General features: G+C 48.3%; 1 protein-coding gene across 2 annotated transcripts; it reads right to left on the minus strand.

The window, feature by feature from the left end:
* Nucleotides 1-26,012, minus strand: SCNN1G (sodium channel epithelial 1 subunit gamma). 2 transcript variants are annotated; one of them, XM_022588554.3, is made up of 13 exons: nt 25,922-26,012; nt 22,251-22,598; nt 20,040-20,349; nt 18,167-18,357; nt 17,069-17,172; nt 14,343-14,506; nt 5,959-6,057; nt 4,303-4,420; nt 3,650-3,728; nt 3,509-3,566; nt 3,262-3,320; nt 1,850-1,925; nt 1-1,559 (listed from the first exon to the last, which is right to left on the minus strand). In XM_022588554.3, exons 2-13 carry the CDS (start codon nt 22,565-22,567, stop codon nt 1,179-1,181), a joined length of 1,956 nt encoding a protein of 651 aa, XP_022444262.1. In that variant the 5' UTR covers nt 22,568-22,598; nt 25,922-26,012; the 3' UTR covers nt 1-1,178. The 2 variants fall into 2 exon arrangements, with proteins under 2 accessions (XP_022444262.1, XP_089752162.1); XM_089896036.1 differs by lacking the exons at nt 3,509-3,566; nt 5,959-6,057; nt 14,343-14,506.

A 26,012-nucleotide genomic window follows, 5' to 3' on the forward strand; every position in this document is an offset into this window, starting at 1 on the left:
TGAACGAATGGGCGTGACAGTGTCCCAATAAAATTTTATTACGGACACTGATATTTGAATTGCATATAACTTTCAGGTCACAAACTGTCCTTCTTTTGATATTTTTAATAATAGTGAAAAAAACCCACCAGAAACCATCCAACTCACTCTTAGGTCACAAGCAAAAATAGGATCTGGCCTGTGTGTTGTCATTTGCAGTGTCCTATGCCAATCTGTGAGCGCTTAGCACGGCAGCCAGAACACTGCCCTCGAGCTGACATCGAGCACCTACTACGTGCTTAATACATGTTAGCTATTATCTCCCTGGGAGGTGTGAATACGCCAGGAGGCGGCTGTCCCCGTGGCTGGTTTGTTGGTGAGGCTCAGGCCATTGGTGGGGGTACGGGGTCTGCCTTGGAGGGGGAGCAGCTGAGCGGGTTATCAGGAGATAATCCGTTATGGCTCAGGCTACCACTGGACAGCAGTGTTCTTTCCCTGGTCCTTCTCTGCTTGGGGAAAGGGCCCAGAGCACTGGCTTAGCTGCCCAGAATATGCCCCACACCCACCCTGGAGTGAGGACCTCCTGTCACACCCCCCCAGGCCTCCCTCCAGTGTACCCTTCCCCTCCACACACTCCGAGCATTCTGGGCCAGCTCCTGCCTCAGGGTACAGAGCAGACCTCGCCCCAATGTCAGTGACTAAGCAGTTTATTCACAAACGGCTCCAGCTCCAGGCCTGAAGCTTCCTCCTTCCTATCTTTGGCACCAGGCAGTGATTGTCAGGCCTTAACACCTAAGGTCACATCCTTGGGTCCCAGCCCAGGCTGGGGGAGTGGCTGAAACCCTCAGCTCGGGGCTTTGGAGGAGTCTTTCTCTCCGAAGAACTCTGTCAGGCTTCACTCCTGGCCTTTGTCCAGGCTGGCCGCATTTCCTCGGCCCCATCTGTCTCGGTAGCAGATGTCCTAAGGGTTTGGGCTGCAGGAACTATCTCATCCTGGGCAGCTGCGAGCATTGCTGGGTGGGGGTCCAACAGTCCCTTGCGCATGCCCAGGCCCCGCCTTGTTCAAAGTAGACTTGTAGTCAATGTCTCTGAAAAGTCCAGAGTGGGTGCAGAGGATCCGCTCTGTGTGCAGGAGACAGGGTCTACGTTCTCAGACCATGGCTGGTGGTCCTGGCTCGGTATCTCTTCCCCAGCCTACCTCAGGACTCAGCTGGCACCTCAGTGCCTGTGAGCTGTCTGGAGAAGGTCCTCTCCAAGCGCAAGGTGTTGTATCTGGGGGGCGGCGTGCCCGGCACCTGGGCTGCTGGGGCTGGAGGTAGGCACAAGGCAGAGGTGAAAGTGGGCAGGTCATCGTCCATATTGAGGCCCAGGTTGTCCTGACCCTGAGGGCTGGGCGGAGCCTCGGGGCAGGGGGACGCCTGTCTCCGGGCCCACCACTCCTTGGCTTTGTGCCACTGGTGGCGTGCGACGATGGACAGGGAGTCGATGAAGAAGACCTCGATGATCTCAATGATGCAGACAATGGAGCAGCTCATCCACAGGCCCAGCTGGCCACCGATGTTGGACAGAAGCATCTCGATCTGCAAGGGAGGCCAAGCCAGACTATCAGGAGGGACCCCCGCCAAGTTGGCTTCATGCAAAGACCCCAGTTCCCAAGGGAGTCACCGGCTAGCCCTGGCCCCGAACAGGTTTGGGGGAAAATGGGGGCAGCCTTCCTGTCCCCTCTTACTCTGCCTGATCTGAGGCTTGGTTGGCCTTTGGTGACCCTATGAGCTCAGGCTGGATCCCCACAATCTGACTCTGCTCCCCAAGGCCAGGCAGATGCGTACGCTCGCAGACCCGGGACAGGTCCCAGGAGGAAGCCACTCACGCTGTTGGCAGGGCTCTCCACGATGGATCTCTGGTTCAGGTCTTTGTAGAATATCAAAAGTTTGGCCAAGTCTGTCCTGTAAAGATTCCAATAGGTGGGGCCAAGGTGAGTTGGAGGCCTTTGCACTCTACCAGATGGACAGCCTCTCAGCATGGCTCTCTCTCTCCTGCCCAGCCCCCAGCACGGACCAGGCTCTGAGCTCCACAGGGTCTTAGAACCTGGTTTATGGGATTCCATCTGCACCACAGAGCACATCTCTGGCCTGGGGCTGGTTCATTCATTCACTCAAAAAGCATTTCCCCACCTGTAGACTAAGTTCCCTCAGCTGCATTCCCACAGTACAATGTTCTTCATTAAACCTTGACATTGTAGTTGTTTGATTGCAGTCTAAAACATGAGGCAGGTTGGGTATAAGGTCGTAATGATAACAACCATAATAACAGCTAGCATTTACTGACCACTTCCTGTGTTGCCAAGCACTGGAAGAACCTTATGTGTTCCAAGAACCTTATGTGAGTCAACTTATTTAATTCTCACAACAACTCTATGAGGCAGGTATGTTTTAACTGTACCCATTTTACAGATATGGCAACTGAGACACAGATCGGATAAGTTACTTGCCCAAGACTACACAGCTCATGATTGGCAGAGCTGGTATTCAAACCTAGAAAGATCTGGCCCAGGGCTGGGCACTGTGGAGACAGTAGTGGCCCAGAGAGATGTGGGTTCACACGGCAATCCCCCCACCCTCTCCCATCTTTGTCTCCACCTGCTGAGGTCCCTGAACTCTGCCCTGGCTGATTTTTGCTAAAGGTCCCTTGGAAGCGAATTTCAATGTGGAAAATTCAAGTGGAATTAGAAGCTGCATGGCTCAAAGGAGTATTTTTCCAAGTGGGTCAAGATACATCAGGAAGCCATGAAATAAACTTACTGGGTCATGACCAGTACCTTTTACAAAATGAAATAGAAAAGATCAGATTGTATCCACAGAGAGATTTGAAATTTTTATCAACTGGTATGGGCACTAATCATTCAGAATTGTGCTGTGACCAATTGGAATGGATGTAAACAATTGGTTTGGTACACGAGTGTGCAACATTTGAGAAGCAGCTCGAATGCATTGTACATCATAATGGAGTACTGTTTCATGACAATTTTATTTCAGTTATGTATTCAATGGGCCACAATGGAAAAAGTATTTTCATACTGTGGGTCATGGTCAAAAAGTTTGAGAGCCCCAGGCCTCGAGCAGGGCCTGGCTCATGATAAGAACTCAGTAAATATTTGTTGCATAAAGAAATAATGAATGAATGAATGAATGAAAAGGAGAGCGTTTTGCACTGAGGAGTCAAGTGAGGAGGCTGGGACGGGGGCTGGCAGAAGCAGAGGAAGCAGGGTGGAGGTCAACTTACTTGTTGAGTTTTTTCTTTATTTGGCCTTGGTCCCAAGTGAGAACAGACAGCAACCATTTCTGTGGTGGAGAAAGAAGTGGCCTGGGGATGCCTGGAGAGACCAGAGCCAGCCTGTCTGCCCTCCCCTCTCAGCCCCAGCCCCTGACCCAGGCCTCCCCTGTGGATCACCCCTGAGGCCAGAGGACACAATCAGGACATGAGGCTCCAGGCTGAGGGCTCCAGGGGGAAGAGAGGACAGAGAACTCACCTCGGAAACCTCAGAGGGCCACTGCGCCAGACTGGTGGTCAGCGTCCACTCCTTAAAGCTACGTGGAGAAGGGCATGGAGTGAGGGTGGGTGGCCTGGCCCAGCCCAGCCCTGCTCATCCCACTGCTTTGGGCCCACTCACCTGCAGGCTTCCTTGCACACCGACTGGCAGCCCAGCTCTCCCCAGACAAAGGCCTGGTGCAGCTCGTAGTAGCAGTACACTGAGGGACAGAGTGCAGGGTGGCATGAGCTTTGGGGTCACAGGACCCTTCCTAGGGTTTTCCAGTGGTGCCCCCATAGTCTCCTTTTAATGATTTCACCTTCCACTTTCTACAAACACTAGTTCTCTGGAAACAATTTCTGGCTTGTGATTTTGAGAGACAGAATACTGCCACAGCTAAGAACATGAGTTGGGGTCGGGGGCAGGTTAGCAGCCCTTGCTTTGGGTCTAGCTTTGTTGCTCCCTGGCTGTGTGACCTTGGGAAAGTTGCTTAACCTTTCTGAGCCTCAGTTACCTGTTCTGTCAGAGGATACTATCAATAGCTCCTACCTCCTGGAATTGACAGAGGTGGTCAAGGTTTTAGCACAAGCTGGGGTGTAGCATTTGATCCTTAATCAGAAAGTAGAATTCAAGCCAGGCTTCACAACAGGAGTGAAACTGGTCGGTGTCTCTCTATCAATATCTCCCTCAGGCCAAAGGCCATAGGGGCAGGGTCCCGGGAGCGCCTTAGCTATTGCCAGGGCTGGGCTGACCCCGCTCCTGGGGTGTGCAAGGCGGGGGTGGGTCTCACTCACTCCAGTTGGGGTGCTGACGGTAGTTGCAGTAGTTGGCTCCCTGAGGTAGAGGCTGGCTGAACTGGGCACACCCACATTTCTCCACCATCTTTGCCTGGAAGCACGAGTGAAGGCAGATCTGAAAGACAAGACCCAGGAATTCCCTTAACCTCCTTGCACGTGGATGCCAGAGACCCCCTCCCTACATCCCTCAGTCAGAGAGGGTCAGCTTCCCACAGCCTTGGCAGACAGCATAATGTAGCCCTCATGTCACAGCCGACTGGGCCACAGGGACAAAGCTAGAAAATTTATTGGGAATTTAAACAGATGTGGATGCCAGGTTGAGCTAGAGCTGCGGTGGTCATTTTCCATCATGTAAGTGCTGACCCAGATATAAGTGGGAAACTTGGAGCAGGTGCTAAGAAACAGAGAGAAACAAACCCAGCCCCCAACTTTCCGATTCTCAGGTCCAAGCCCTCCAGGCTGGATCCCTGGGGATCATAATAGCCACGAAGCTTACAGCATAAAAGCTAACGGTGTGGGCTTGGAAGGCAGGCTGCTTGAGTTCAAATATCAGCTGTGCTACCTCCCAGCTGTGTGACCTCAGGCAAGTTACTTAATCTCTCTGATGCTTTGGTTTCTTCATTTTTGAAATAAGTATAACAAGGCCTACTTCATGAAGTTGTGAGTATGAACTGAAAGATGTAAAGTGTTTGTAAATGGTAGCCTCTCACTAAATATTATCCAGAGTATCTTTCCAACGAGCTGACCCCCCACCCCCCACTTTTTTTTTTGGTCTTGAAGTCAGTGTGAATGTGTTTCTATTTCTTACAAGCAGACATTGTCTGACTACTGGTCTCTTTTCACTCAATGTCTCCACCACCCCTCAGCTCAGCTCTGGTGGAAGCTAGCGGACTCAGTGCGCTCAGGGCACATGGTCCTTTTGTTCTGCTGGGATGATTCTCATTGGCTCTCTTAGTGTCCTGGTGGGAGGCGAAGGGCAGACTGCCAGAACAGGAGGCAGTGTAACAGGTGATCTCGCTCAAGGGTTGACATAGGTAATACACTAGCGGGTGGTGGAGATCATGGGGAACCAGAGAACATGTCTCGTTTGATAAGGCCACTCCACCCACTGTTTATCCTGTAGGAATATGGGCCCAATGTTGCCAGACCTTGCTTTTCAGGAGAAGCTAGAAATCTGGGTTTTCTTGTGACATTCCCTGACTTTTAAACACCATCCAGGAAAACCAGGTGAGCAGGGTGGCGGGGACCTGGGAGCTGCCACTTAGCAGCCCCGGAGCCAATCCAAACTGCCCTGGTGGCTGCTGAAGAGCATACAGGTCGCCCAAAGCCGTCAGTGGGTGAAGGGTGCCCCTCACCCAGTGCCTCTCCCAGACCGCTTCCTCCTCCTGTCCCTTGCTCGCCAAGGCCCATTTAGGAAGTGGATCTCAGCTGTACATTCTGTTCCATGCAAACCTCAATGAATCAATTAAGCTCTGGTTACAGATGGATTGAAGAGGACCGGAACCAGTTGGCATCATTTGCTCTTGAGGTCCTTGGATGAACCCCAGGATTCTAACCACAGTTCCCAGTCCCAGACACACCCCAGCCTATATATAACTTTGTTTCCTGGGTCCAGGCCACAACCCGGGGCTGGGTGCTGCCCCCAGCCTGTACCTGGAGGGAATACGTAGCATTGTAGATGTTCGTGATCAGCACGCCATTCCAGTCCTCCGTGCACCGGCTGTAGGGCTCACTCAGCTTGAAGGACTCCGTCTGTAATCACAGCAGCACACATTCAGCCCTGACCTCCCCCAGGACCCAGACAAGGGGCATTTCTAGCAGCTTCGAGGAGCTGAGCAGTTACCCAGTCATTCATTTAACAGATATTTATTGAGCACCTACTAGGAGCTTGATGCTATTCTAGGCACTATGGAATCCACAGTGATCAAAACAGACAAGTTCCATGCTCTTGTGGAGCTCACATTCTAGTGGGGTAGACAGATGGTCAAAAAGCAAATAAATCATTCTGGATCTTTTTTGATAGTGATCGATGAAACTGGGTAGAGACTAGAGGGGTTGGGAGGAGGGGGCAGTCTTTCCAAAAGTGATTAGGGAAGACGTCTTTGAGAAAAAGACAGGTTGGCTCGACATGGAATGGCAACAAAGAGCTGGACTTGCCAAGAAAGGTAGGAAGAGGATTAGACAGAGGCAGCAGCAAGGCTGGAGGCGGGAGAGGGCCAGGGCGGCCGGAACGTGCTCAAAGGGAGAGCCGTCGCTGGAGATGAGGTCAGAGAGGGTTGCCAAGGCCAAATCATGGTGGCCTCCTATGCTGTGCTGAGAAATTTGGGTTTGGATTTGGTTTTCAGAATGTAGTGAGCCACTGGAGAATCCACGGGGAGGGGCTGGAGGGATTAGAAAGATGAGCAGTGACTGTGCTGTGCGGGGTCCTTGTCTCAATGAAGGACTCATTTCCTACCCTCTTGTCTTCTGGTCCCAGAAGTTGACTTGAAAAAATGGACTTTCTTAGAGAGGACCAAAGAATACCCAGCAGGGCAGAATGATACCCTGATCAGAGGAGGTAAGAGCATCGTAACTCACTGTTCGAAAGCCTTATTAAATTAAGTTTTATTATGGCTTACTACGTTTGGTTCTAGCTTAATATTTGTCACTGCAAAGGAACAATCCAGACAAGCCAATTAAGAAAAAAAAAAAAAAGGGTAACGTCTCCCAAGGGGGAATAACAACTGAATATATTGTGACCATATCATAGCTAGGATTTGGGGTGTGTATGTGTGTGTGTGTGTGTGTGTGTGTACAAAGAGCTTTGTTTTGTCTTTTATGAAATGGGGAGGGTAAAGGGCAAATGGATGGCAGACTTACGGGAGGGAAGAAAATTCTTTTTCCTTTGGAGAGTGGATGCACAGAGAAAGAGGTGATTGGGTCGGGGGAAGGAATCAAGAAGTTTGGCGCAGGTAGAAACTACAGACATCTCAAGTGGCTATAATCTCTTTCTGTCCGTATTATAATTCATCTGTTGGCCCATTAGTCTCCCTCAATTAATTGCAAATTAATTTGCCCTCCAGGGCAAAAGTGCTCATTTGAAAACGTTTAAACGGAGGAAGCAGAGAGGAAAGTAGCCGTCTGGTTTCCTCTCTTCCCCCGGGGTGCCCACTCCAACAGGTCAGATCTCGATCCTGAGATCCAGACACACATCACACGTTCCCTTTGCCCTGCAATGTCCTCTTCTCACTAATAATAAAGAGTGAGTGTCTTTCCACGTCAGTACAGAATAAACAGACTTACTTCATTCCTCTAATAGCTGGGTAGCAAACTGATTTAGAGCCTCTAGTGCATGCCAGGGCTGGGCTGGGATCTGGGCACGAAGATGCCAAGCAGTGGCTTCCCTCGAGGACACCTCCATTCAATGCTACCCTCTAAGCTTCTCCAAGCAGCAATCTCCCTGATCGGATGTCCCTTGGAGCCCCCAGGCCCAGGATGTCCACAGAGCCTAGAGCGTCAGCTACTAGGTACAGGGCTCTACCTGCCTGTGGGGAGAGTTCAACAGCCTGGCATCTAGGGGAGAGGGTCCGTCCACGCAGGTAAGCCCTGTGCAGCTGGTACAGGTGGCTGAGGCTCTTTCTACTTTGAGAACCGGGCCATGGACCACTTCCAGAAAACCGACTGTGAGAAGTCATATTGTGATTTTTACGCTTTTTGAGCACTCGATGGCCCTCTACTCTGCAACGATGCTTATCAAACTCAGAGCTCCTGGGTTATTCAGGTTACTTCCTGAAACACCTGGGGCTGGGGCAGATGGGGCCAATGGCCTTTTGAGAGGGGAAGAGAGGTCTTTAGCTTCTCAAAGCCTCAGCTAGATGTACTTGGACAGAGCCCTGGCTTGCTCTCACTCTCTCTCTCCCGCCGCCTTTCACTCCCCCACTTCACTGTCAGTTTACCAGAAGTGCTGATCTGGGCAGCGTAGGGAAACATTTCGGCTTCTGTCCTGACCCCTAGGGACCCAAAAATGAGAATGGGTATATATGTATGTGTGTGTGAGAGTGTGTGCAAGTTTAGATGGATAGATAGATAGGTAGATAGATAGATAGATATGTGTGTGGCATGCACAGGTATGTGTAGGTGTGATTAGGCGTCTGTGTGCACACGTGTTGTATGTGGGAACAGGACTCATTTTTATCAAAATGAGGTCCTATCTGCTTCCTTCTGAGAATCCTGGAGGGGGAGGGCAGTTGCACAGAGTCCTTAGCTCACCTCTTTAAAGGTATGAACTGTGCCAGGGAAAAGCCCAGGTGGCAGCAGGAGGCTCTAGGTGGAATTATGGGTGTTTTAACTCTTTTTTCTTTTGTTCTGTTTTTAAATTGTAATAAATTATAAAAGTTATTTGTAATGTTATAAAATAATTTATAGATATAAATAATTATAAAAGTTATTTTTATGTTTCTAATCAATGGAGGAAAAAAGAATGATGCAACATATGAAGTTAGGACTACTTGTTAAGAATTTGGAGGAATTCTGCATTTCACATCCTGCAGAAATAAAATTCTAGTGGGTTAAACTATTAAATGAAATAATAAAATAACTGGAAGGAAAATCAGCTCAGTATCTGATCTCAAGGAGGGAAAATCCTCAGTAAACATAATGACTAAAGAAGAAAACAAAGATTTTGACTATGTAAACCTCTGATGTTTTTGCATGTGAAAAAGTAGCATAATGAAAACTAAAATGAAAGCACACACTGGGAAAGATATTTGCAATACATATGGCAAATAATTAGTACTTTCTATATACTATATGGAACAGATCAGTATCTTACTCAATATCTCACTCAGAAGGGTGTCACGAGGACAAGAAAAATCTTCCCTAACCCCTCTTTTTGGTTCAAATATTCTTCCTTCCCTTCACGTCTCTTTTCTTAAAAAAATGTATAGTAAATAGCCAATATTTTTGGAGCACCCAATACATGCCAAGTACTGTTTTCAATTTTCACATGAATCAACTCATTGAATTCTCACCAGACTATGCAGTAACATTATTATCATCCCCATTTTACAGATGAGGTAACTGAGACACAGAGATCACACAATCAATATGCAAAGCTGGGGTTTGGACCCCAGTTGTCTGGCTCCAAAGTCTGAGCCCTTAATCCCTGTTATACATATGCTTGTGAAGAGAAGTGTGTGCATGCTTTAAGATAAAAATGTACAGTGGGAGGATTTCCCTGGTGGCTCACTGGTTAAGAATCTGCCTGCCAATGCAGGGGACACAGGTTCGAGACCTGGTCCAGGAAGATCCCACGTGCCGCGGAGCAACTAAGCCCGTGCACCACAACTACTGAGCCTGTGCTCTAGAGCCTGCGAGCCACAACTGCTGAGCTCGCGTGCCACAACTACTGAAGCCCACGCACCTAGAGCCCATGCTCTGCAACAAGAGAAGCCACCGCTATGAGAAGCCCGTGCACCTCAACGAAGAGTAGCCCCTGCTCGCCGCAACTAGAGAAAGCCGCGCACAGCAACGAAGACCCAACGCAGCCAAAAATAAATAAATAGATCTTAAAAAAAAAATGTACAGTAAGGTTTGCAATGACAGTGAAGTCTCACCCCTCTCCGGGGCCTGGCTCCACACTCCCCTGGGTGGATTTGCCCTTGCCTGCTTCCTCATCTCTCATTCATGATCCAACCCATTGTACTTTGGTTTCTGTTCCACTCCGTCCACTGAAAACTGCTCTGGCAGAGAACCGATGACCTCTTGGCTGCCCAACCCAACAGCTTTTGCCCTTTACCTTGCTTGACCTCTCAGCTGCGTTTGGCACCCTAGCTAATACCTTCCTGGAAACCCTCTTCGTTTCTCTGACACCAACCCTTTCCAGCTTCTGCTGCTACTTTGGTCCCTCTATTTCTCCATTTTCTTTCTGCTCAGCCCTTAAACATTTGCATTCTGTCTCAGGTCTTGGGTGATGGCATTTCTTTCCAAGTCTAGAATTATGCTAGATGTAACCCCACCCTCAACCCCGCCGTGGCCTCCGGATTTTTCTCCTGAGCTCCAGGTTCACAGCATCTACTGGCAGGATGTTTTCACCTTGGTTTCCCAAAGGCACAACAACTTGGGTATGTCCCAAACTGAAATGGTTATTTTCTCCCCCAAACCTACCCTTCTTGTATTCCCTAATTTAGAACGTGGCACTTCCATCCACCCCACTACCCAAGCCAGAGCCTAACTATCAAGCTAACTCCCCCTGGCCTTTCCTCAGTGACCTCGGTTGTCAAACCCTGTTGCTTGTAATACCTCTCAAATCCATTCACTTTTGCTCATCCCCACAGCCATTGCCTCAGCTAGGGCCTCATCATTTCCTTCTAGTGTTACTGTAAATGCTGCGCTGTCTCCAGTATCTTGATTGCACTTCAGCCAAAGCGGTTTTTCAGAATGACTCACTACATGGCTTCAAATCCTTTCTGCGACCCCTTTGTAATTGCTATGCCCTTTGTCTGGACTAGGCTTTCCTGATACTATTTGCCTGACAATTGTCCTTTAAGAATCCATCACCTAGAAAGCCTTCACCAAAAGCTTCTGTCCTGGCTCCCAACCACCCATCCATCTATCCAACAATATTTACTGAGGATCTACTACGTTCTAAGAACTGAGCCTGGGAACAAGATAGAGAAGGTCCCTGTTCTCACAGAGCTTGGACTTGCGTTGCAAAGGTATGTTATCTTCTCTTAAAGGTGAATCTTTGAAGGTAGGTGCTCTGTTGTATCCATCTCTGAATATCCAGTGCTTTGGACACACATGCCTCAGTGAATGAAGGAAGATTAGTTAACCAACTGCCTGACAAACTGAGTCTACCGGTTTAACATGCCTATCGAAAGTAAATAAATAACTAAATAAAAAATAAATAAGAAAGGAAGTCTAGTTTGTTTGGACTTATTCTAGTGGCTCTCTGGTGACCTCTCAGTAATCCCTAGTTTTTTGTTGTTTTAAATGCTCATAAGTCAGAACTAGAGCTTCCCTGACCCTGCTCTGTGGCTTTGATTTTGTATATCTCAAATTAAGTGTAGCAGAAAACCGACCCATGCCTTTGTTTACCATCACTGCTAAAGAGAGCATTCGCTTAACAGTGTGATGGATATTTCTCTAAGCTCAGGGAAGAAAACCAGAGGGCAATTCCTTAGTTTTTGTACTTTCCCAAGCTCTAAGTGCGCAGACACTGTGAGAGGCAGAAGGTAAGAATGTGCTGCAAATCCCAGGTGCTTCTTCAAGGTATAAAACTGCCTGAGAAATGTTGGATCAAAATGTTCGCTATTCTGATCTGGGAGTTTTGTAATCTGCCAGTGAACAGAGGAATCAGAGACCTGACTCCTTAAGTAGTAAGCTAAAGGGACTTCCCTGGTGGTCCAGTGGTTGTCTCCGTGCTCCCAATTCAGGGGGCATGGGTTTGATCCCTGTTTGGGGAACTAAGATCCCACATGCCACACGGTGAGGCCAAAAAAAAAAAAAAGATAGTAACTTAAAGTCTTTTCAAACCACAGTTCGAGCAGGTTGGGGCTCAAGATTTTTCCTCGGGCAATCAGCACTCACACAGCCCAAGCTGGTACACAACACTTCTCATGTTGGAACAAATTTCCCACATTGAACAAAGCCACTAAATGACACGGTTTCACAGATGGTGCCATCCTGATGTTTTCTCTTGTCCAGGGTTGCCCTTTGATGGGACATGGTGAGGCACCGAAGCCACAGATGCCAGTTTATCTTCTCTGCTGTCTCAACTTAAATACCACTTCCTCAGGAAAGCACCCCTTGAACTTCCCCTCTTCTCCCTATTAAAAAGCCCTAAATCAGGCATCTCTGTGATATGCTCTCATGCATCCTGTATTTCTCCTTCTTAGCACCTATGATGATTAGAGTTAATCACCTGTGCAATTTTTTGTTTGTTATTGATTCTCTCTGCTAGACCCTAAGTTCTAAAAGGACAGCGACAGTCCTGGGGACACTGATGTAGCCCCAGCATCTAGCACACAGGATGTGCTCAGAAAATGCTTGTTGAATGAATAGATGATGGAGGAATATACAATCCCCAATGCCCACCATATCACTTTATAACTCACTCTGAAGCCATCATTTATGGCTGTGCTAAAGCTTTGGTGTCATCGTAGCTTTACTTTCTCTTAGGAAGACACACTTTTCTTCTCTCATTCTGAACCACTCAGGTTTCTAAAGCTGAGGTTCCCGAGTTTGTGGCCTCTTGAAATGACCACTGGAGTTTGGTAAAAATACAGATCCTTGGGCTCATCTCTCAGAGACATTGATTCAGTAGATCTGAATCTACTCATCAACAAGTTTGGAAACGACTGCGCTGGAGGAAATATTTGTGAGGGATGAGGGCTAATATGTTTAATTTGGGATACTGAGGTTGGATATAAACAAAGGCATGAACAAAGAGTCCACAAGGAGATTTTTTTCCTCCATAAATAGGTGAAAAAATGCCACTAAGAATGACTGTCAAAAATTATAATAGAGTTTCCCTGGTGGCGCAGTGGTTGAGAGTCCACCTGCCGATGCAGGGGACGCGGGTTCTTGCCCCGGTCCGGGAAGATCCCACGTGCCGCGGAGCGGCTGGGCCCGTGAGCCGTGGTCGCTGATCCTGCGCGTCCGGAGCCTGTGCTCCACAACGGGAGAGGCCACAACAGTGAGAGGCCCGCGTACCATAAAAACAAACAAACAAACAAACAACAAACAAACAAACCAAAAAAATTATAATAGATACCATTTTTTTCTTGACAGGTTAGCAAAGATTAAAAATTGGTTAATACCCGTGTGGATACAACCTTATTGGAGGACAACTTGGCTAATATGCATACTGGTTGATATACTTCTAGGAAGCAATCGATGACTACACCTCACATTGCACCATTGTTTTTAGCTGTACCTGGAAACAATCTCAGGTCTATCAACAGGGAATTGCTTCAATAACTTACCCACACAATGGACTATTATGGGTCTTTAAGAGGAATGAGGCAGAATCTATATGTGTATTCATATGGAACTATTTCCAAGCCATAGTATCAAGTGAAAAAGGGGGCAGAACAGTATTTTGTATTTGCATGAAAGGAGAAATGCCTAGACCCACACACACATGCTTGAAGCGGACTATCACATCCCTGGCGAAACAGAGAAGCAGCAGCAATAGTCTCTGTGCAGAGGACGGAGGGAACCAGAGGTCAGGGATAGAAGGGAGATACATCTGCATGGTAGGCTCCTTGTACTGTTTGGGTTTTTTACTTTGTGCATATACTCCCTTTAAATAAGTACTTAATAGTTATTCTATTAGATAGAGCAAGAGACAGAGACAGAGAGTGAGAGAGTGAGACAGAGTGAGACAGAGAGTGGCATAAAAAGACCCCAGGCCTGCAAACAAGAGACTGTACCAGCATGGCCAGGGGCGTCTGAGCACGCTCCTCGCCTTGCCCTTGTGCTTCCATTGGGCGTGACTGACTCAGGGATTGGAGTCTGCAGCCCAGATGTGCTTTCGTTGACAGGTGTGAGTGTTCTCAGCACCTATTGAGGTCAGAAAAGGTCAAAGGCTTGAGGGGAGTGGCCCTCGGTAAATGAGGTGAAACTGATGGAAGTAGGATGGTCCAAATAGACCTTTGATGGCCCAATGACTTTCCAGTAGTGGTTTACATGCCCCAGTGGCCTCTAGGTGTCCCAGAAAGGTGTTCATCTGCTCTATTTATACTAGTGACAAATACATAGCTAGTGTCTGACCAGCACAGGTTCCATAAATGCTGACATTTGTCTCTGGAACAAGGAAGGTTCCTTCAATTCTTATCCAAAATGGCATCCTGTCCTTGTTCATCCATACAAAAGATACAAAGACAGCCTTTAGTATAACTACTAGAATGACCACTGGGGTAACCATTGGAAAATACTAGACCATGCTGCCTTTTGAAACCAACAGTCTTTTCCATAAGCTGCACCTCACTGGTTATCCTTCAACAAAATCTGTCCTCCTCACCAAGCCGACAGGAATCAGAAAATTCTCTTACCAGGTGCATCCCTATGGAGGTGGCCATGGCCGTCTCAATCTCTGTTCCCACATCCTCGATGAAGGGGTACTCATACTGCCGATGGACAATCACCTTAGCCCCAGTGGAGGACACCAGGAAGGGGTTGTACTCCTCTTCGTTTAGGTACAATATGACCTGCAGCCCTGGGAGGATAAGGCAGCCTGCTGTGGTCAAAAGCCAGGAGAACGTTCCCTGGTGGTAGCCTACCTCTCCCACTGCTCTGAGATTCTCAAAACCAAGACCCAGGCATTTCCCACAAGTGAAAGGTAGACAAGGGTGAGACTGGAAACTCCAGCCTGACTTGTTCACTGCTCTGTCTCCAGGGCTTAGCACAAAATAGGGCTCAGAAACAGTGTCACTACTGCAGGTTTGCTAAGCATAAGGAAAACTACTACCCTGCCCAAGACATGAATCTCCATGTGGTTCTCTGAGATGGGGAGTTCTGCTGGGCACCCAAAGGGACACACAGAGCTGTGGCTGCTTAAACCCTCAGGGAGAGACACCAGTGGTGAATCTGATCACTGGCCTAACTCCTCTCCCTGTTCCCACTCTTTTTTTCTTTCTCTTGCGCCTGCAGTCTAATCTGAGCCCAGCAGACAGAGGGACCTTTCAAAACCAGGAATCAGATCAGGTCACTCCCTTGCCTGAAACTCTTTAGTGGCATTTCATTGCATACCTGGGGATGCCATAGAATAAAGTCCAGAAACCTGACTGTGGCTCTCAGGGAGATGATGATGCCTCCCTCCTCACTCCACTCTCCCCTTCCATCAAGAAGCTCCAAGCAGGCTGGTCTTCTTTCTGTTTCTGCAGCACACCAAATCCATTTCCTTCTTGGGGTCCTTGGACTTGCTAGTGCCCAAAATGCTCTTCCGTGGACCTTAATGCGTATTTTCCATCTTTAAATAACCCTCCTTCCAGAGGCCTTTCTGGACCTCCTTATCTGAAATAAACCCCCCATCTCAGCCCCAGCCACTCTCTCTACCCTTGCGCTGCTTTGTTTTCCTCATAGCGCTCGCTAGGATTGATAACCAGATAATATCTATGTGCTTGTTCACTCATTTATCTGTCTCTCTGCAACAAAATGCAAGCTCCCTGAAAGCAGAGATGGCATCTGTCTTATTCACCACTGTGTCCCTAAGACTTGGAAGAGGGCCTGGCATACAGAAGACACTCAATAAACATTTGGTAAACAAATGAGAGCAGGGCCTACATGAGTTGAAAGAAGAGAACTTTGAGAGTTATTCTGACTTCTTCTATTTGTAAGTAAAGGAAACAAAGCCCAGAGTGGGGAAGCGATTTGCTCAAGGTCACACAGCCCACATTCAGCAGAGCCAGGATTGTGCAACAGTTCCCAGACTACTTCTTCTTCCCACCGACATGTGTGCCCTGAATTATGGTTTCTTGCAGATTTGGTAAGAACACAGAGAATACAGTAACAAAGATGAGGTGTCCAGGTAGGTTTTCCTCCATGACAAGACCTTGCCTTTCCTTGTAGGAGTATATCTATATATCAAATCATGTTCAATTTGTTTAGGACCTTTCAAGAATTCCTTTTGGAGGTAAACCAGTCCAGTCTGTTGAGTTCCTGCCTTCTCTACAAAAGTCAAAGTAGTAGAGTAGTAGTAATACTAATACTGGAGGTAGTAATTATTGGTGGTGACAGTAGTAGCAGCAGCAATGGTAGTAATGGTAGTAACAGTAGTAATGACAACCACATCTAGCATTTATTGTGTGTATAGTGTGTGTTACGGACTGAATTTTGTGTCTCTCCGCAGGTTGCCCCTCTACCCTATTCATATGTTGAAGTCTTAATCCCCAATGTGATTGTATTTGGAGATTCAGACTTTAGGCAGGTAATTAAGGTTAAATGAGGTCATAAGGGTGGGCCCGAATCCCATAGGATTAGTGATCTCATAAGAAGAGGAAGAGCCAACAAAGCTCTCTCTCTCCACAGAAGACAGGCCATGTGTGGACACAGAGAGAAGACGGCCAACTGCAAGCCAGCAAGAGAGTCCTCACCAGAAACTGAATTTGCCAGTAACTTGACCATGGATTTCCAATCTCCAGAACTGTGAGAAAATAAATGTCTGTTGTTTAAGTCACCCATCTGTAATATTTTGCTATGGCAGCCCAACCAAACTAATACAGTGTGTATCAGGTCTTATTCTAAGTGCTTTTTATATTTTGTCTTCTCAATTACCTTGTATCATCGATACTACTATTATTCCCTCATTATAGATGAAGGGGTGTAACTTGCACTGGGTCACACAGTGAGTGGCTGAGCTGGGTTTTGGCTCCAGAATCTGTCATCTTAACCAAGATAAAGGTGTGTTTGCTTCCCTAATCTCCTGTTCAGCACGTCTGGATTTAAGTCCATCTGGAAGCTGCCTGCCCAGCATTACTCACTCCAGTTACAAGCTTATACCCGAGTGGTTTCCCTGGGAGAAGAAACCCCAGGGTTGTCCGTGTTGCTCTCTCGAAAGCAGAGAGGAGATGTCAAAAAGGAAAACAGACTCTGATAAAGAAGGAAAGAACCGACATGGATGTTGATGGAAACACTGCAAGAAGAAAAGTTGTGCCCCAAGTTTCTGGCCAGATGGGGAAAACCTGCATCTCTGGAAGGCCTAAAGCATCCCCAATTGTCCTGCTGCCAGCATGCTTGCCATTAGAGCACCCCAGGGTCTCCTTGGTGCAGATTTCCTTACCGTATTCACTGCCTCCCATGGAGGTGCTGAGGATAGTCTCATTCTGTCTATTGTTGAATGTGTAGCAATTCCCATACATTGGATGGTGGAAACGTGTGAAGTTCCTATGGGGGGGAGAATACAGGTCAGAAAAGGGCCGTGCTGGGAACTCCCCTCATGCACCTGAGCTGAAGTCCAAGTGGGCAGTGCTAATGGGCCAGCTCTCTTTTGTGGACAGTGGATGATAGACATAACTTACTTCCCCCATCTTTCCTCTGATAGATGATAAACAAGGCCCCTCGTCCAATTGACACATGTTGATGTAGAACCGCTCTCTGCTTTCTGTTCTCCCTCTTAATCTTCTCACCTCCATCTCCATCCTGACTTGGCATTCTTTGTGCCAATATATCTGCCCCCATTTCCTCTACTCTTGAACTTCTCAGCCAACACTTGACCTTTTTCCATTCCAATTCCTGGCAAATGATCCCCAGAAAAGGAATTACATCATATGTGTCCTTATATTGACTTTAGAACCCAACCTTCAGGGAGACACCATTCCAATCACTCAGTTTTCGCAAGGGTCAGTATATCAACTAACATATAGAAAGGCTTAGTATTTCAAAAGAATGAAGAAAGCACTTCAGATAAGCAGGAACACTCTAGAATGTCCCGTGACTGCCCAGTCTCTACTAGGAATCTGAGTGTTATCTTAAAGGTGGAAAGTTCTGAAAGTTCACACATCTGTACATAGACCTTTCTTCCCTCCCTCTTCTTTCCCTCTCTCCTTCCTCCCTTTCTTCTTTCCTTCCTGTACTAGATCAGTGGTTCTCACTGGTATGTGTGATAGTAATATACAAGGTTATATGTCCACCATCAACTACTCTGTTTCTGTGAGTAATTTAATGAATTTAAGGATATTTTGACTCTACACCATCTCCACCTTCCTCACTGACTCTAGAGCTGAGCTCCTGTATAAGTCGTTTTCCAAAAGTCATGGTCAGTGAGAAGAGCACCTGCTGCTCCCAAGACCTCTAGTTGAGCTTCAGGTGCACGCAAGGAGCCCAGCGTTCAGAGCCGCTGGTCCTTGGAGCTGCGAGAGCAGCCTCTTCCCCTACTGACCTGGCATCACAGGACTCCCCATCAAAGAAGCAGGTGACCAGCAGCTCCTCAGCAGAGTAGCTCATGTTGATTTTCTTCTCCAGAGACACCTGTGCCATGATGTTCATGTAGTGCAACTTGTACCACTCCCGGATGGCATTAACCCCCGAGGTGAAGGTGTAGACTGCACAGCTGGATGTGTCATTTGAACACTGTGAATAGGAGGAGACACCAGGATGGAACTATCAGCCCTACCAGTGGCCTTCAGAAGGACTGTAAGGAACTGAAACTCTAGATCAAACACTCAGGGGAACAGGAGGGATATCTGGGGCAAGGATGGGCTTCTTCTCACTTCTGGGGCCTGGGATACATCATTCTCAAGCCTCAAGGACCAAGAAGGGGCTGAGCAAGGAAGGACACAGAGCCTCACTCTCATGACTCCCTACCAAGCGAGAAGCAAAATCAGCTTCTTCAGGGTCCCCAGACATCCAGGCTTTGACTGATTACGGCTACTGAGTTCCCACCCAACTCTCACCATTTCTTATTGGGTCAGCAGTCTAGAAATCGAGATTCTAGCCCAGACTCTGCCACGACCTCTCTGCAGAATCTTGGGCAAGGCATTACCTATCCATTATTTCACCTACAAAATGTTGACCAAAATACCATCCTTCCCCACCTCACATGGTAGTTGGGAGGACCAGCATTTAAAATACATAATAATGAGAGTTTTATAGGGAAACTGTGGTATATTCCAGATGTTCTCATTACACAGGACTTGAAAACTCTCCTAAAAGATGGACACCAGGGCTTCCCTGGTGGCACAGTGGTTGAGAGTCCGCCTGCCGATGCAGGGGACACGGGTTCGTGCCCCAGTCCGGGAGGATCCCACATGCCGCGGAGCGGCTGGGCCCATGAGCCATGGCCGCTGAGCCTGTGCATCGGGAGCCTGTGCTCCGCAATGGCAGAGGCCACAACAGTGAGAGGCCCGCGTACCGCAAAAAAAAAAAAAAAAAAGATGGACACCAAAGGATGGATTTTGGTATCAAGGAGAACTTTATCTTATATAAGGACCCAGGAAGACTTCAAAAAGGCTCAGTGATTTAGAGAAAGGGCCATCTTTCCCCAGGATTTGCAACTGGAGCCATGAGGTCTCACAATTGGCAACCGAGACTATAAAGTGGATGTAGTTCTCATCTTGCAGAGGTGGCTGGGGCACAGAGAGGAGGGTGATGGTTGAGTTTGGCCAGGAAGACAATGGAATTCATTTCTGGTGAATGGCTGCTTCTTCAGAGTCCCTCAAATGGGACCAAGAAGGAGAGATGAGAAGTCAAGCTTTAGCACCTCATGAAGGCAAGTGCTGCTGGGAACACTGTGTTTCTGCTGCTCATTTTCTATTTTCTTCCTTCTGGTATCTGCACCCCAATTTGGCTTTGGTAGAATTTCCTTCCACCCTTTGGATACAGTCAGCTGAGACTGTCCATCAAGATGTCCTACCCTATGTGAGCCATCAGCTGACCCAAACTTGGCCAATCAGATAGTCCCCAAATGGGATCTGAATCCATCTTTATGGCTGGATTAACAAAAAGACTGAAAACAGTTGAAGCTTATTTAATCCAGTAGCAGTATCTGAAACGACTTTTCATCATTTCTTGCCACTGGGATCCCTGGATCTTCCCTAATTTCTGTCCTTCAAGAGGCCTCCATGAGCTACTGGTTACCTTCTAAGACATTTTAATCTTAAGATTGCCTGGATCAGTTTCAGTTGCTTGCAGCTGATTCACCCTAACTGAGTGTGTTTCTTCCTGTGGGACTATAGGGCTAATGGCAAAGGAGAAACCTGCCTGGACACACTATCCCATCCCATTCCCCGAAACCGTGAGGATGTGCATCTTACCAGCTGGAATCCTACCAAGCCCTTGGACTCATAGACATGCACGACGTCTGATGCTGTGTGAATGATTCTGCCACTGACTTTCCGCTTCCGTCCTGTGCGGAAGTCCCTTGCCTTGCTTGTCTCGCCCTTATCGAAGGCCAGCAGTGGGATCAGGTTGAGGAATTTTGACCCTGTGCCCTTCCTGGCCGAACTCCAGGACTCTGCCTCTCGGCGTTTCCGAGATGTAATCTCTGAAAAGCCAAACAGGGTCTTCAAGCTCCCTCTGGTCTCCTGTTCCAACTCAGCTAGAAGGTCCCGCACGGCACTGTACCTGTCAAGGTGGGAAGGGGGAGTCAGGGATGGAAAACCCCTCTGGCAGAAAGCTGGCACTACCCCATGCTGCTTTCCATCGACGTGCGTCAGCCTGTGCCCATCACCCCAGAGCACTTGGCCAAGAAAACCAGGCCTTTTATAATTTGCCCCCTCCAATGTGACCACTGGCTCAAGTAAAGGGGGCAGGCTCCCATATGACCCTTGTGTGGCTTCCTGTGGTTTCACCTTTGCCACCACTGTCTGCTTGCTCTCAGGGTGTGTTGATGAGTTTGCCCCAACCAGCATTTCTGGAGTGGTGACTGTCAGGTGCCTCCCATAAACCAGCCACAGTGAAGACAAGTAAATAACTGCTAACCAGGAGTCTCCCCAGGGGGCAGGCTCTGTCTCGACCCAGCATACTTGCCCCTACCCATGGGTTCTCCTCGAATCAATGCTGGGAGGGAAGAGGTATAACTGTTACCTTGACAGCCCCCAAGGACACAGAAGCATGATCTGGGAGTTGACTACATGAAGCATAACAACACCATCTTTTAATTTTCACAATACCAAATGGTCCTGGCCTCCCTCTTAACTCTCCCCACTCTCTCTCTCCCTTGCTAGGGGCACAGGCCACACAGCATAGTGACTGAGCGTATAAACTCCAGAGCCAGACTACCTGGGTTCCAGTTCCCCATTCTGGTTCTGGATGTGTGACCCTGGACAAGCCGTTTAGCCTTTCTGTGTCTCAGTTTCCCCACCTGTAAAATGGGGTTATTGGCAAGAGTCAATGAGTTTATTCTATCTATCTATCTATCCATCCATCCATCCATGTATCTCTGTGTGTATGTATGTATATACACATATATATATACACACACACATATATGCTGTTAAATGGTCACTGTTATTAATTTTATTAGTGTAATTATATTTGTTAATATTTCAATCCTCTACTACAACATCAGCTGCACTAGGACAAAGGCTGTGTTTGGGTCATTCACTTCCATGCCCCAGAATCTAGCACAGTGAATGACAATGTGTAGATGCTGAGTAAAATATTATGGAACAATGGATGAAAGGAAGAAAGGAGGGGGGTGGGAAGGAGGGAGGGTGAGGTAAAGGGAGGAAAGGAGGGAGGGAGGGATGGAGGAAGGAAGGAAGGGAGAAAGAAAGACAGACTTTGAGGTGGAGGATGAGTTTAGACCTGATTTTGATGTTGAGCTTTGCCATCAACTCATTGATGATTCTGGGCGAGAGAGTCGCCCCTGCTCTTCCTTCTCCCCACCCTCACACCTGCTCTGACAAATTCTGCCAGATTCTGATGTGCCTCACAGATCAGTTTTCAATAATCCTGAGAAGGATTCCAATGACCCATTTAGAACAGGTCCTGCAGCAGACAATTGGGCAGTACCAAGGGCTGATCCTGCCCAGAGCCCAGTGATCTCAATTAGTGGGGCTGGGTTCGCTCAGATGAGCTGAGATGCTTCTGGAAGTCACCTAGGTGTCACGTCTGAGTCAGCCTCCAGCTCACATTCAGGGGAGAGTGAGGGTGTGAGCTTGGAGAGCTCAGGGGAAATGGCTAAGCTGGGCTGTGTGTGTGTGTGTGTGTGTGTGTGTGTGTGTGTGTGTATCTCCAGGGAAGGAGGAATGCTAGTTCATTCCAGGCTCAACCACCAAGCAAAAGTGATCCTTGCAGCCTCCCTCTCTTGCCTTCCTTGAGCTAGCCCATCCTCAGAAGTAGCTGATGGACTGAAACCTTGGTACAGATTTCAAACCTGGGAGAGGGCAGTTTCCCAACACTGGCAATGAATTCAAATTTCTAAAAAGCATGATTGCAGGCTGGAGTGTGTCACCTTTGGGAGGGGCATTGGCACCTGGAGGGGCGTGACGCCCCTCCCTGTCCCTGCTCCTTCCTCTTACCTGTAAGGATTGATGTTGCAGATGGTGACAGCAGGAAAATCCAGCTTCTGGAAGTGGACTTTGATGGAGACAGAGACGGTGTAGAAGGATGAGATGAGGAGGGCACACTGCCAGAAAATGAGGGCCACGGCTGTCAGCGTGAACAGAATCCAGAGCAGGCGCCGGAGGCGGCCACGGGACACCACGATGCGGCGGCAGCCGTGGGTGTTGGTGTTCAGACAGTACCACCGCATCAGCTCTTTGATGGTAGGTGCCTGAGGTCCCCTCACGGGCAGATTCTTCTTGATTTTGGCTTTGATCTTCTCTCCAGCAGCCATGGTGAAGATGGGACTTGGCGGGGCAGGCAAGCTGGAGGGGCAGAGAAAAAAAAGCAGGTGAGTGGGCACAGCCCGGAGGCTGGGTGCTGGGAAACACCAGCCCTCATGTCCTCAGAGGCTGCCTTCCTCTTTCCCTCTGGCCTGGACAGTCTGTTTTGAGGCCTTGACCCTTGCTCCAGGATATTTGCTTTTGGGCCACCACAGCTGCCAAAGAGCTGCCTCCTTCTCTTGTGGCCCCCAGGCCAAGCTCTCTGGAGGCTGGGTGAGGTGTAACCTGTGAAATCACTGCACGGTTTGCAGGAACTTCCCCCTAGGTGCTTGGAGCAGGAACCCTCTGGGCAACCCCATCCCAACCAGCCTCCACACCCCTCTTATCAAGCTCCATCGTGATTAGAGCATCGAGGGGTCTGATCTTAGTGTCTCCATTAGCTTGCCTTCCTTATGGCATCGTTCCTGCCTTGCCCTGCCCTCTGGTGCCCAGCTCAGCGTCTGGCACAGAGCAAGCACCTTGCAAATCGATTCTAACAGATAAAATCTGCCAAGAGAATTTCCAGGCAGCCACTCTAGATCATGTCCAGTCCCTTCCCAGCCCAGCTGTATCTTCCCAGCCTTTTCTCAGCTGCTTTACTGCAAGTGGAGTGTTTCTGTTTCATTTCTGTTTCACTTCTCTTTACTGTCAAGCCCTTAGTGTTTCTAGAGCACCTGATATAATAATAGCCTACAAATATTGACCACTTGATATTTGCCAGGCACCATGCCATATTTCCTTGATTCTAAGAGAATTTGGAGAATACACTTCGATTTAATAACAACTTTGTCTGGGGAAGAGTGTTGGAAAGCAAATGATTGTGTTCATCAATATACATGCTGCCCCTGAATTACAGAAACTTTACAATGTGAAATAATAATCTTTTAAAAAATGAACTAAAATAATATATAGTCTCATTAGCCTCACAAATGCATACAGTCTCTCTCTCCATATATCATATATATATAATCAATCTCTCTCCAAATATATATAATCTCTCTATATATTTCAGTTCATGTTTCAACAATGCCGTAAGGTAGGCATGCTATTATTACTTCCAGATTACAGAGGAGGAAAATGAGCTCAGAGAGGAGGAGTAACTTGTGCAAAATTACACAGCTAGTAAGTGGAGGCGCTGGATTGGAATCTTGCAGCCTTTATCACCATGGTATATGCCTTGAGGGGCCCGGTATTGTGCTGGGTGCTGCCGCCTCCCCAAGACAGTTAATTAACAGTCCGTGGGACTGAAGTGGGGGGTGGAAAGAGATGGAATCCTGAGCTATTTAATTCCCAAACTCTGGGTAGGTAGTGTGGCCACTGCCTAACACTAGTATTGGTGAGCACTGGTACTGGGGAGGGGGAATATGGAAACTCTGTTTCCTATGCCTACCGTAGGTGACAGCGGCAAATTAGGGTATACTCGAATTTGGAGTAGGATATACAGGGCAGTCCCCATGCCCCATCACATTCTTCAAGCAGGATTCTAGCATCGAGGAAATACTTTTTCTCCACCCTGAACCCATGGGGTATTATCCAAAATCGGGAGCTGGGGCAAAGGCGGGAGGCTTTCAAGTTAATGATGTTAGTGGGTTTCAGGTTTATGATGGCAAGGATGTAGAGTGCTGTGGAAGGAAGGTGAGACATCCAAAGGCAGCCAGACCACTCTAACCCTCCACAGACGTATATGATCTTGCTGTGATCTCTGACCCTCAAAATTATGCAAGAAGCCTCTTGGCAAGAAGAATGTGATTTACTGTGTTTTATCATTTAAAATATTGCCCATCCTCATCTCCTCTCTCACTACAATCCAAAAGCAAAAATTAGCAAGAGTTTGTTTTAAGAAACCTAGATCCAGGTACAATTTCCTGTCAAATAAAACTGCAACCCAGGGAAGATTTTCTCCTCTGTGAACGTTCAACAGAAACTGTGATTCTGGAAGCTTCTGTCATCAAACCCTCCATTTTCTCACTGAAGATAACTCCTGGGGTCCCTCTGCCCCATCAGCCCCTTATCCAGGACTACCTTGACCCCAGTGGATCAGCCACCAATGTTAGTGAAACCACAGGTGAAAGAAGGGAACCCATCTTGCACAGCATAAAACATATACATGTTCACACAAATAATATTTCAACTTATAAACAAAGCAAGGTTGTAGCTACCTTTAGGTTATACTGCTTGATTAAACAAGATGCCCCTGTGGAAGAATTAGTAACTGACACCCAGCACTCACTCTTCTAAGCACTTTCCAGGTATTAACTCATTTAATTTCCACAAATATCTTCTGAGATAGGCACCATAATTTTCCCCATTATACACATGAAATTGAGACACTGAGAGGTTAAGTAGCTTGCCCAAGGTCACCCTAGAAAGTGGCTGAGTTGGGATTTGAAACCATGCCTTTAACTACAAACTGCTCCTCAAATAATAATAATAATAACAGTAACAACAACAGCAACATCACGAACAACAGAAATAATAGCAGCTATCATTTATTGGCCCCTTACTCTACTCCCAGACTTCCTCCTCCTACTCTTTTCACACATTACCTTATTTAATCCCCATTATTATTACATGAGGCACAGAGGAGAAGACGGAGGTGCAGAGTTTAGGCAACTTGTCCAATGCCACACCGGGAGGAAGGATTAAAAGAATTCTCTGGAGTTCCGGAGTCCCTCATGATTCTCTACTGCACCCCTCTCGCCCATTCCCGACCTCAACTATCCCCTAGACCTCAGCGATGGAACCCAAGCCTTGGGCTCTGGGCGCCAGGCCCGCGCTCATCCCGGGGGGCGACTCTGCAGCCCCTGACCTCCCCGCGCCGAGAGACTGGCTGCTGTGGCCGAAGCCACGTCTGCCCCAGGGCAGCCCGCGCTGAGGCCGCCGGAGAGAACCCAACCAACCCGCTTCAAGTGTTTGCTACATTCTGCAACCCCAGTCACCACAGAGAAAACATTCCAGAGGGGAAAAGGAACGATCGCGGTCAGGTCCACGCATCTCACCAAGGCCAGGAAGGGAATGAGCGGGTGCTGGGTGGAGAGACGAGGCGGGGCGCGGCCCCGGACACCCCAGACTCGGTTTCTGAGTAACTCAGAAACGTCTCCCGCCCCAGCTCTGCGTCCCGGGCCACGGCGAGGGCAGACAGCAGAAAGCTGGACCGAATGGACTTGGGAAGGTGTCCCAGCATCCCAGGTACCGGGAGGCAGCCCCGGGCTGATGCCCGCTCCGCCGCCGACCGGGAGGGCAGTGTCCGGGAAGCCCAGGGACCCCGAGGCCACTCCGGTGCCTGAAATCCCCGAGCTGGTGCGACCCGACCCGGCTGGGCTCACCTCACTCAGTTCCGAAGGGCCCGCGGCTAGCGTGTGCGCGATCCGGGTACGTTCCGTTCTGCTCCTCGTACAGCGAGAGCATCCCGCAGCC

The sequence above is a fragment of the Delphinapterus leucas genome, chromosome 15 (genome assembly GCF_059928025.1).
Source record: "Delphinapterus leucas isolate spDelLeu-1000000601 "Yukka" chromosome 15, BTC_Dleu_Yukka2, whole genome shotgun sequence".
Taxonomy (NCBI): domain Eukaryota; kingdom Metazoa; phylum Chordata; class Mammalia; order Artiodactyla; family Monodontidae; genus Delphinapterus; species Delphinapterus leucas.

What these genes read in the sequence shown, in the direction of transcription:
- SCNN1G (XM_022588554.3), bottom strand. Translation starts at nt 22,567, where the DNA reads ATGGCTGCTGGAGAGAAGATCAAAGCCAAAATCAAGAAGAATCTGCCC. An exon ending in ATAAAGAAAAAACTCAACAA is followed by an intron (nt 1,926 to 3,261) that starts GTAAGTTGACCT and finishes GAATCTTTACAG; the next exon opens with GACAGACTTGGCCAAACTTT. An exon ending in TGGAGAGCCCTGCCAACAGC is followed by an intron (nt 1,560 to 1,849) that starts GTGAGTGGCTTC and finishes CCTCCCTTGCAG; the next exon opens with ATCGAGATGCTTCTGTCCAA.